This window comes from Ixodes scapularis, unplaced genomic scaffold (genome assembly GCF_016920785.2).
Source record: "Ixodes scapularis isolate PalLabHiFi unplaced genomic scaffold, ASM1692078v2 PGA_scaffold4__175_contigs__length_147842914, whole genome shotgun sequence".
NCBI lineage: Eukaryota > Metazoa > Arthropoda > Arachnida > Ixodida > Ixodidae > Ixodes > Ixodes scapularis.
In genome coordinates, this window is record NW_024609879.1 from 11,225,143 (window position 1) to 11,237,811 (window position 12,669).

General features: G+C 39.8%; 1 protein-coding gene across 1 annotated transcript in view; it reads left to right on the plus strand.

The window, feature by feature from the left end:
- LOC115312126 (A disintegrin and metalloproteinase with thrombospondin motifs 16-like) overlaps positions 1-10,703 on the plus strand; it is a 189,702-nt gene extending 178,999 nt beyond the window's left edge. The window contains exons 13-14 of the mRNA XM_040216799.1: positions 4,628-4,744; positions 10,465-10,703. Of these exons, the coding sequence (XP_040072733.1) occupies positions 4,628-4,744; positions 10,465-10,536 (189 nt within the window). The 3' untranslated portion in view covers positions 10,537-10,703. The remainder of the gene's footprint in view (positions 1-4,627; positions 4,745-10,464) is intronic.
- Positions 10,704-12,669: the final 1,966 nt, after the last annotated feature.

The window sequence follows — 12,669 nt, forward strand, 5'->3', positions numbered from 1 at the left end:
AGCTTTTCGTACATTATTAATGAATTCCATTTAGATCAGTTTGTTAATGAACCCACAAGACTTGGCGTTAGTCGTGCAAGTGTTTTAGATATTTTTCTCTGTAATAGCTTTTCATCGATCATTCCGTTTTAGTAGTTCCAGGAATAAGTGATCATGAGGCAGTAGAAGCGATTATGAAATGTTAAAATGTGCCTAGATATAGAAACCCCAAAAATGGCGTACATGTTTAATTGAGGGGATTATGATAGTTTAGGCTTAGACCTTTTGGATTTTTCGTCTGATTTTAAGGTGTACAGTGTGTCAAGTGATGTGAATACCTTATGGAACATCTTTAAAAATAAAATACAAGAATTTGTAGATATTTATGTTTCAACAAAGATGGTCAACGCGAAGCGCGAACAAGCGAAGTCATGGATGAATTCAGAAATCAGACGATCAATAAATAAAAAAACGTGTTTTTGCACGATATACAAATGTAACGATTCACAGACCTTGAACCAGCTAAAAAATCTTCAAAGAGATTTCAAAGTAAAAATAAAACAAAAGCTGAATCAGAATATTTTCTTTCACTTGATAGCGAACTTAAGGACTGTACCGAAGAACTGTGGAAGTATGTAAAATCGCAACGAAACGATGTGACTTGTGTCCCATCTCTTCTGGTTGATGAAAATCTTGTGACAGACGATATCGTCAAAACAGTCGCTTTCAATAAAAACTTCAAGTCTGTGTTTTGAACTTTTGCACCTTCATTACTACCGCCGACGGCTGATAAAGTTAGGGGTAAAATGAAGCAACTCACGTTTGATCACAATGGCGTAAGAAAATTACTAAGCAATATGAAACTAGGAAACACACCTGGGCCAGATAAAATCCAAATATCGTATTGAAATCTTCTGCCAATATTATGGCATCATACTTAATAATAATAATTACGAAGTCGCTAGAGGGTGGACGTCTGCGTGATGATTGGAAGTTTGGTAATATAGTTTCAATACGAAAGAACGGTAAAATATACTGTCGAAAACTATAGGCCGATTCCCCTAACGAGTGAATGTTGTAAGATAATGTAACATATAATTTATTCTAACCTTATTAGTCATTTAAATATCAACAAATTCTTTTGCTCAGCTCAACACGGTTTCCGCAAAGGGTTATCATGTAACACCCAGTCCTAGAATTTTATCGCGACTTTGCTCTTGCATTTGATAGATGCTGTCGAACTGATTGAATTTTTCTAAATTTTAGGAAAGGTTTCGAGGTGGTTAATCACTCGCTCCTGCTTCATAAATTACATAGCCTAAACATCGATGTAAAGGATTTGCGATGTACAGCAAATTATCTTAATCCTAGGAAACAGCGGGTCATCATGAATGGATTTCATTCATCATATGTAGATCTAATGTCAGGTGTACCACAAGGCAGTTTTAGGCCCCTCCTTTTCCTAATTTTCATTAATGATATCACGCACGGAATATCATCGAATATAAGGTTGTATGCTAACGATTGCGTTTTATACAGAAAAGTGACCAATGACAACTGCTTCCAGGTCCTACATGGTGATTTAAATAAGATCACAGAGTGGTATGACAAGTGGAAAATATTCCTTAATGTATCCAAATGTGTCCATGTTCGATTCACTACAAAACGTATAAAAGTCTCTGCCGTTTTTAAATTAATAAATCTTACTTTAGAACTTAGCACTGAGCCAGTATATCACGGGGTAAACCTAACCGCTGATTTAAGATGGAATAATCATGTGAAGTTATTATGTTTTAAGGCCAGCGGAATGCTCCATTTTTTGCGTCGCAATTTCAGGAAAGTGTCGGCTCATTTGAAAGAAACGCTCTACTTTTATTACGTCCTCCCAATTATGGACTACGCTTGTATTCTTTTGGACCCGCACACGTAAACATGAATAAATTAAATCGAAAAGTTTTATAATAAGGCCACGAGATATGTGCTAAATAAATATAATTTTCATGATAGTGTCTTTCCAACTCGGATGAAAACCATTACAACTAAGACGAAAGTACCTCCGTCTCAAGTTTATGTATAATCTTTATCACGGTAGCATCGGTATAGATAAGTCGAGATACCCAGTGGAACCTCATTACGTTTTCCTTGGAACTAGTAATAAAAAAAAGATCCGAGAATTTCGCACACGGACCGACGCTCTAAAATATTTTTTTTTTTCCACGGACAGTTAATGACTGCAATGTGCTGCCCGACTCACTGGTAGAGCTTCCTAATGTACAATCATTTTTTTGATGAAATATGTTATTGTAGTTCGTTCGATGATTTTTTTGTGACTTCTGAATGCTGTTAATCAATTTCTTATATTATGGCAGTATATATTGGCAAGTTTCTCCTGTATGACTTGGTTATTTCGCTGTTATTCATTTCCTCATAATTTTTTTATATATTGGAAAGTTTCTCCTGCTTGGCCTTGTTATTTGTTGTTGTTGTTCTGCTGTGCATTTGCATTGTAACTTCCTTTCGTCTCCCTTACTGTAATACACAGTGGGAGATGTAGGTACCAAATAAATAAATAAATAAAGCGTCGATTCCGCTCTTAGAAAACGGTGCCAAAGCGCAGTCGTGCGAAGTCGGAGTTTAGCGGCACTTTGGGGTCGGGAACAAGTTCGGCCCGTCTTCGCTGCCGCTCGATGTCTCCCTCGTGTGGACGCGCTTGGAAGACGGACGAACCGCAGACGTGTCGTCATGTGATCAATCTGTCGGCGGATCAGTTTGTCGTGTGAATCGGTCATAAATGAGAACCAACAGGTCGAGGTCCTTTTTCAGCGTTTGCTCTAATGCTATGATGCAAACAATATTTCTATATGTTAATCATTTGCATACAGAGCACACTCCAAGTGCACGTAGCACTTTAGGGTTTACAAATGTCCCACTTTCGAAGTTGGCGCCAGGAAATTATTGATTTTCGCCGCTCTATGTTCTGTAAACACCGTAAAACTTTGATACCATTCTGGTTTTAAATTTACTTCCAACGACGCCGGTTTATCTTGCTGAGTCGTTTTACGCGTGATCAACTGAGTAAATGTTGTTGTGAAGGATATCGTTATGCAGGGCCTACATAAAACTAAAATGAGTTATGAATGAATAGTGATCGAGAATAAATTACCAGATAACCTAATAAGGCAGGCGAGCTGGTTAAAGTTGAACGTTTCTAAAACCCAAGACGGAGGCTACAAAGAGAGGACAAACACAAGACGTCTAGAGCATAGTTACAAAATTTTATTTAGGACACTTCTTTTACGCCGGTTTTCTCCACACCGCCTTCCATTTTCACCAATGCTTCGCAACAGTTTACACAAGACTACAAGTGGTGGTCGATGTTTTCCCAGGTAACAAGGGACCACGCTTTCAGTATACATACGCCCATTTGCCCGCAAGTTGCGAACTAAGCAATGGCCGAGGTCACTTTCATCCACCGATAAAAAGAAAAAAAACACTTGCAGATGACAATTGCAAAACGTTTTTCTTACATCATCCAGTGCCATTACTGACCGGCTTATATAGTTCCAGCAGAAGCTGTCCTAATGGTTTCCTTGAGGACTCTTTTAGTACAATCGTTTCCTTTGAAAAACACGCTCTACTATCGCACTGAGCCGCACAATTTCCACACTATTCAAGGTGCATAGCTATTCCGGAGCTAGGAAAATAATATTTTACTGCTCTCTTGTGCTTACTCGACCGATCATTCACACACCGCTTGATTTTTTTATTTTTTTTTTTTACGTACGAAAAACCGCACGTCATCGGTATCTGATAAACAACGCCTTCCCGGCAGTCGACTGAAGCATCACTATGTTTTTTTCTGACAACCTGATTGTCCTCCAAAAAAGGACGTCACCTTGCCTAATCTCAAGTCAGTCTAGAGAGCAGCTTTGCACCGAAGCTCCCCGCGATGCACATCAAGTTTAATAACACGCCATAAAAAAACTAAACGCGCACTGCCCTGTCACTTTGTCTTTGGCCTCTTTACCATCCCACTGATTTTTAAAACCAGTTTCCTCACTAGCCTTTTCCCCATACTCTCACTGTAACCCTTTTGTTTTAGCCGAAGCAGTTCGCTATCCACTGAACCTGGTCATGTATGAGGACAAGATTTTTTGAAGGCACTATCCCAACAGATACATGACTATTCCTATTTGGACTAAATTAGAAAGGCATCTCTTATATGGCAACAAGGGATTTGTCGCCACTTTGCCGTACTCCCAACACAGTAGTCCCCCATGTTTGACACATCTTGTTTTTCTACCTTCTGCGTAAACCTAGGTCTTGGGTTCTAGAAATGTATAAATTACCAGTTTTGTTAAACTTAATTTCTGTTGACGATTTCAATCATCGCTCCGAATTGGGAGCGAGGTGGGTCTTCGCGTGAATCGTATTCAGTGCTTTTTCTTAATTCTTGCAGTTTGCGACATCATACACTATAGGTCAATCAGCATTTGGTCTTCGTTTTGCCCTAAATTCTAATTGAAAATCGCTGATAACACGAATAAACGAATCACAAAATAAAAAGGCAAACTAAAAAAAATGCTAATGCGTAGCATATATATACCAATTTCAAACTGACTCTTTTTTTTTTCCTTTTTCTAAGCAGGAGCTTACAGGAATTTGTCGTTTTAAATGCTGTAGTCGTCTCTCCCTAACTTACGACGAAGAGTCCTGCGGCGCTGAGCATATTTTACCGGATGGAGCTGACTGTGGACATGGAAAGGTAAGTAGTTTCATATCTGTACTTCAGTTATTTAAGGTGATTAAAGAGCAAGAATGGTCACATTTGCAAAAACTGCTTTTAGTTTTTATTGTTTTTATATTTTCAATCGTAAACCTAAAGAAGGCTGTTATTTTTTATTTGACTTACACGTGCCCAATATCTCAGGCTTGTTAAACGTCCTTTTTGGGATGCTATAGTTTCGATATAGTTAAAAACACAACTGCGTATCTATCAACAATCAGCAAATCGCTTACACTTATTATTAAAAACTAACGTTGTGTGTGTTCTTCAAAGTAGTGTTATAGAAGAAAGTAAAAAATATAGCGTTCCATGTAATCATTTCTGTGTTAGCTTCTTCCGATGTTCCAGACATCTGGTAGTTGCATGAGCAAACCATACTTTTTGTGGGAGTACCAATTGTTTGAGCAATTAGGCAAAATTTGAATCGTAATCTTGTTTTCTAGAAATGATTTATAAACTGAATGCAGCATCATCAAAATCACGCGTAGAAGTTTTTTTGTTTTTTTTCACTGTACCACTTTACGAAATTTGAGAAATGCACGCGAAAATTGCGGTTATAGTGGACCTAGCCCACACGGTTTATGATTGAAATTTTGCTTCGGTTTTGAAGTTTCGTTTTTAATTTACTTTTATATCGTTTTACAGTGTATACGCGTACACCCGCGAGCGATATGAAGGTGAACAGCCCCCTTCTTGTTTTTGACGCTCCTGCTAGTTTTGGAACCAACTCTGTTCCAGATGAGGGCTAGAAGGCAAAGTTTAGACCCCCCAGCCACGTACCATTTGAGACGTTGAGAGTTAATATAGCTTTAGGGAGCCGTAAATCAGGCAACAAACCCGATAAGGTGTTCACCTTCATATTGCCGGCGGGTGTACATTTTAGTGAGTTCTGTTGAAGATACTTCTACGCTTGCCCTTGATGTATTTTAGACTTACTTATTTTAGAACCACACGGCAGAAGATAATTTTTAAAAGCACTACAGAAATGTCCAGCAGCAAGCATATCAATTTTACTCGCGCTGTTTTATTGGCTTCATTGGCATTCAGCTTTTTTTATGTTTCGATTTAAAGAGTTCGGGAAAGAAAATCTGTCGAACTGTTTTCCACTTTAAGTAATCTTTCTGACACTAGTGTGGCCAACGTAAAGTCTCACGAAATACCACTGACAAAAAGACGCTTCTTTGTCGAGGTATTATTTCAAGAATTGAAACAGAATTTTAAGTATTAGTCTCTAGGAAAACGTGATGATACCTTTATGAGAATTGCAATGTTGAAGTAGTCCTTGAGGTTACCCTATGGAAGTGGTTATCAACCATTGATGTTTTGCGGACCCCTTGTAGATGGGCGGACGTGATCGAGGACTCCGTTCGGGGTGAGGGGAATAGAGAGGTATAGGTTAATCATCATGATGATTTAATACATGAATATAAGTTATTGCTTGCGTGAAGTAGACTTAGTTCAATGACATACGCACGAAACAACTCACCCGGATATTGGAACGTTTACTCTCAATGTCAAAAAAGACAACTTGTACTGCCAGGCTTGACTGATAAGACAAGGCTTCGCGGACGCCTAGGATGCCTTCGCGGACCCCAAATAGTCCGCGGATTCCCATTTGAGAACCACTGCCCTGTGGTAACGACAGGAAAATGTGATTTATTGACTGAACAGAAGCAAAGCCCGTGCATTCGATTTCGGCTAGTAACAATCAAGATCTTAGATGAACCTTTAGATGGTGACTCATGTGCAATCGCTTAAATTAGGTAAACATCCGAACTTTCATTGCGAAATCCTGCAACTTCGCACTTGCCTGGCGCGTTTCTAACCGAAGCGTTTGCCTGCGATGAAAAGCAGCAGCTTATCAAAACTCGTGTTTACCTTTTTGTTTCGGCAAACGCTATTGGTTGGACGAGGAACTAATGCATGTTTTCAAAATATTGGCGAAAAAAAAGTAAGTCTAAGTGCTATTTCCTGAAAGTATAAAACTGTTTCGCCGCCTCTTTGAGGTGAAACGAAGTATACGTGAATTTCATCGTCAAATTCGTTTTTTTTTCTTAATTTTCACTTAACGCCGTTTTAGTTTTTCGCGCGATTATGCAGTGGATGCGACCACGGTGGCAGAAAAAAGATGTGTCGAAAAAGGGCCATGAAGGGAGTACAACTTCCATTTGGGTTTTGTATATCTCCCGTCAGGTACACCGTCGGGTTCGGGTTCGTAAAATCCCTGCATAGGCCGTTTTGCTCCTCGTGGCCGCCATGTGGATTTCTGACGTTGATTATTTGGATTAAAATAGCACATGAATTTATTCGCTGAATTGAAGGTGCTTGAAATCAAGGGGTTCATGCCAATAGATCCACTTTTATATGGGTAATAGCTCAACGTACTGTCATTTATGGAATTGAATCTGTCCAGGATCGATCAGCGCGCTTTATTTTATCTAAGTATTTTCGTCTTGCTAGCGTTTCGTTAATTAAATTAAATCTTGGCCTTCCTGACCTATTAATTGGAAGAAAACTTTCGCGTCTATCTCTGTTTTATATATTTTTTTATAACCCTTCCTTGAAACAAATACTTATTACACAACCATCATACCTCTCAGCCCGCAAGGATCACCAGTTCAAAGCTGCCATTTATTAATGCAGCACAAATATTTTTTTTCATCCCCAAAACCAGCTTAGAGCGAAGCCGGCTTCCCCTTCCATTGCCTCCATTGAAAATTCGTCATAATTTATATCCGCCATAACTGAATATATTTATAATCCTGTATTTATTTACGGTGTGTATTTTTACTACATATTATACCACTGTTGGTGTATTTACTCCATGTACCCACCCCTCTGTAATGGCCCAAAAGACCGTGTAGGTATTAAAAAAAAAAAAAAAAATAAACGAAGGTGGGTGTACCTCGATGCTGGATACCTGGAGGTCTACACACTATTTTATATATTTTTTTTTTCAATCAGCCAGTAAGAGCTCGGCGTTCGTATACATCATCGCAAACTAAGTGCAAGATGCAGAATAATTTACGCTCCACATATAATCTATTTCTTACAGTAAACATGGAAGTGAGGCGGAAAACAACGGATATTTCGTATTATATAACGATTTCGGTAAGCGAGGGAAATTTCGGCAGAAATAGGGAAGTGTCAGGCGTTTGCTAGGAACATTTTGACCTTCCCTGGTGGTGGCCCCGGTCGAGCGTTTCACAGACTTAAGCGCGATTCCACCCAAAGCGTTTTTGTGCACGCATAGGCTGTGAGGCTCCCGAAAATCGGATATTTCGTGACGTCGCGCTGATTCCGTGCACCTTCCCGGAGCGGATAGAAAAGTTCGATATTTTCAAGCTTTTCTGAAGGCGCTACAAAAATCGCTGTGACATAGTAGGGCGCTCCTGTCTGCAGCCAAGCGGTGGAGGGCACTAAGTCCGGCTCCGCGTTTCTTCACCGTTTGACGCGGATGCTCCGCTCGCCCGAAGCGACACCTTCCTAACCAACGCGTATGCTTGTGACCAAGAAAGCGTCTCGGAAACAGCAAAAACACCACAAAATTCGCAATTTCCGGGAAGCGCACAGCCTACGCGCGCACAAAAACGCGTTGGTTTGGATCGCGCTTTAAAAAAAAATCTCGTGAAATCGCGTACGCGAAGGAGGGCGGTTTCTACACAAAACAAGTACACAAAACGTCATAATCAGCTGTGCTTGATACCCTATAGTGCATATGCCGTTTTTACCCGCTGACTTGGAATTTTATCTCATGCTCAGCATTTACCAGTTCGTTTGCGTCCGTACATTTATTTCATAAATATGTTAACTTTTGTGTCGCAATTATGGACAACTCATATTGTGGACCTTTTTTTTTCGGAGGGGGGGGGGGGGGGGGGGGGGGGAGAGAGAACGGATATTACCGATACATCAATCTCACAAAACTTAAGATGTTTGGGCTTTCCTTGATATTCAAAGAAAAAGGACTTTTTAACTTCAACATCTATCGAACTAACTTTGCGATCAAAGTAATATTGATATAATATGCTTTAACATCAACGAAATCTAAGTTAATGCTGTAGCTACCTCTCCACGTAATTGTCATGCAGATTCAGACACTTATGAAATGCCTCAAAGATTAGGATGCCTAGCTCGAAGAATGTTCCGACCTGGGCTCATAATCATTCCATCAGGCGTTCATCAAGACTATCATTGGCTACAGATTTGTAATAATTATTTAGGAAACTCCGTGAAGTGGCAGGGAGGGCGATCAGACGTTTATAATTATGGGGGTCAGAGAATAACATCTGTGGCAACAGAAGGTCTCGTGGAGCACGTGATAGATAGACTGGGGATCCAGGTTGTGATCTTCTTCGAGGAGGGGTTGCAAAATCTTTTGCCGGGTCATGAAAATCGCCTTAACGTGAGCGGATATTTTTCGGAGAAGTCGCAGCATGATGTGCCTAAGTTTTATACATATTAAAACATTTTTCATCAGGCGAACCTTTCGAGCCAGTTCATCGAATGTTAAAAAAACACAGCCCTCGTATTGCACTTCATATGAAATATTGACCCGAACTGAATAAATGTATATATATATATATATATATATATATATATCTGCATTTTCCCAATTATGGAGGTGTGGGAGTATCTTTTATTTCTCCGTGCTGCCGCAGTGAGTTCGGCGAAGCGAACTTACACCCGCTTTAAATCGCGTGCCGTCGATTACTTTGCTACTGTATCGACAACATTGCCATGATTTTGACTCCCACATACATTTCTTCCCCTTTCATCTACTTAAATATTGATGGTAAAGCAACAACATATTTGCAAACATCGCAATTTTAAGGTTTATCAACCGCGAATAAATATCTTTCAATTCTTGTATACATTATGGAACCCTTGACACATGAAAAAGTCATTTGGGTTGAATATTGCTCGTGTCATTGGCGAATTAGCACGCCCTCTGGCATGAGCCTCGTACGTAGACCGCGCTGTGTCAGGAATGGTGTCGCTGACTGGCCGATCGCTCAATTGTCATTTGACGGAAATAACATTAACATTTATTAATTAAATTGGAATGACAATGCATTGCATTTTGCGTTACTTTTATTCAACTTCGAGATGTGATGTGTTTTGTTGAATATTGACGATAGCAAAACGACTTACTTCAAACCCTTGTCATTGCGGAGGCACTTACCTGCGAATCAATGTTTTTACATTGTCGAGTGTAATAGGTAGTGGAGCTGTAAAAAAGTTGTGAATATGTTTTTTTTTTGTTTTTTTTTTCTTTTGGGGGGGGGGGGGGGTTTCCACTGTATCTCTATGTGTGGTTTCCGGGCATATGACAACGATGCACGGTGCATGTTGCTTTAAACATGATTGCCCACGAAACATGTATCTGAACGCTGCAATAATCTACTGCACCCCTTATTAGAGCCTTAACCTTACAGATAGGGTGTAAGCCAGGCAAATAAAAAGTGTCATGCTAGTGCACTTTTTCTGATAACCTCTTTTATTGTCTATGGGTTTCACGTATTGTAGTCGTATAGCTCCATAAAATTAAGTCCAAAATATTGTAATGTGGAGCCCTTAAATATGGTATGAAAAGTAAGTGCCAAGGGCGGGTTTGTCGACACTTTTTGTCTGTGCTGAGTTTGATTAAGGCTTATACTTAAATAACTAAATATGCAAAGTTGTGTTTTATTTTCTAGAGATGCGTAAGAGGCACGTGCGGCTACTACGACAAACACGGAGCACCGACGACCCAACGGCAAGGTGCTTGAACATAAATATACAACTACTCGCAGAAATATCTCTTCAAATCGTATAGAAAAAGAGGACTGTAGAAAACTCAAGTTTCAAGTTTAACAATTTCTCTGCAACGCAGAATAAGAAATCAACTAAACTGCAGCTACTTCAAGCCTAAAGAGCATACATAAACAAGAGCAAGTAAGCGACTTTGTAAACATAGTAAATAAATTTAGTGTTCATTTGAAATGTGTTCATGTTTGGATTTTAATTTTAATACATGCACTAAATAAAACACGAGTGCGTGACGCTCGACCCTTAAGAATAATACACTAGTCAGTAGGAATCATCAGATCAACTAAAACATCGGTTGTTTTAACTAATACATCCCTCAAGACTTTCATCATTAAATCCTGAACAATTCCTGCTATATTGAACATCTCTGCTGTGCCTAAAAGACTTAAATAAACATTCGGACTTACAGCGGTCTACGCCATCATTCCCAGAAAAAAAAGGGGCAATTCATAATTACTCTTTTTGTTTGTCTCACGAAATGGCTGTACACAACGATGCTGCTGAACCGCTTCCTCAGCAACCCGTGGCAAGGCAGGAGTGTATGCGTACACTAAGTACCCTCAGTCGCCAATTCCCTTGGCTTCGTTGCTTACCCCATTCCAGTAAGTAGTTGATGCACTTGTACACCTGCCTCACAAGGACTTTATTCTTTCATGTTGTTATGTGCGACCCTAAGATATGAGAGTGACTTGTCTCCGCCTAGTCTGGCTGCACTATGTGTGCCAAACGTATTTTGGCCGCCCGATATCGGTGGTCTGTGATTTTAATTCTTCACATTTGGCTTGGGGCTAATCCTCTACCAGGACAGGACGCCCTCTTCCGATGGACACTTTTGTGAACGCTCAATTCACGATCTTAAACGCCTCAGACGTTCCAACATGTCGTAATGCCCACCCTAATTTTGTCCCTCTTCTCCCGACATATCATGATGACTTGGCCATGTCCCATCCATCAGCCGAGATCAAGAACCGGACTGTTGGTGTAGAGATCATTTTCCCCTCCATATAGGTCTGCACCCAAGTTCCACCTGTCTCCGCCGCACGTGTCTTTTTACGAACAAAGATATGCTCCTTTCTTTCGTCAGTGCTTCTTTGCATTCAGGTTTCCAGGTCACACCTGAAAAACCCCTCTCTCTTATCTGGCCGATAATCTCTGGCGCAACTACGTGCCGCTGGGAGGATGAGTCAAGACTGCCCGATTGGAAAACCCCAAAATGAACAGCGTATTATGGATATTGGAAAACAATATCGTTTTATTGTATTACAATACGATATGGACAGTGTAATGGAAAACATTACATTTATCGTATTGTATTACAATAAGGGTTTGCTATGGGATTCCAATATCTATAATACGCTAAAAACATTGGAATCCAATACCGTATTAACACTTATTGGATCTCGATGTGTCTATGGGGATCCAATAAGGGTTTTCAATTCCAGTGTACTTAGCATTGGAATCCAATATATTATATCGGCTACCAATAAAACTATATACGAGTTGGAATATCACGTTCAGCACGACATTTCTTTGCAACGCAGTCTCTCCTTGTGTGTATTTCTCAGTGATAAAATAAAAGATGTTGCTGTTGTCAAATTATGAATAAAGAAGCAAGACAATGGGCTTATACATACCAAATATATTTAACATATTCCTGAACTGGAGGATCTGGCATTTACTACAAAAGAAAGTTAGTTGTTTAGGACCCTCATTCAGAAACTTGATCCTTGAAAAGAGAATGTGCAATCCTCACCTTTTAATGAAAACAGCACCTGCTAGCTGTAGCCATATAGAAACTGCAAAATGAAAAATTGTGATTAGTTCGCAACAAGTAGCAATCCTTCACCAAGCCGGATAAATTCAAAATTATTTCTGCGTTTGATTGCGGAAAAATAAGCCTCAATTTCACTGCCACGGGTCATTCTGAGCTCGGTCAATTAAATATACCTATCCGCTCATCTGGCTTCACAATTCCTGCTTTGCACCTAACTAGAGTGTCTGGAATGCTTACCTTTGAGGAAAAACGAACTGGTGGTTGCTTGCTTGTAGGCCGTGGAAACTGGAAGAGAGATTTTCGATTAGTGTCGTTCAAG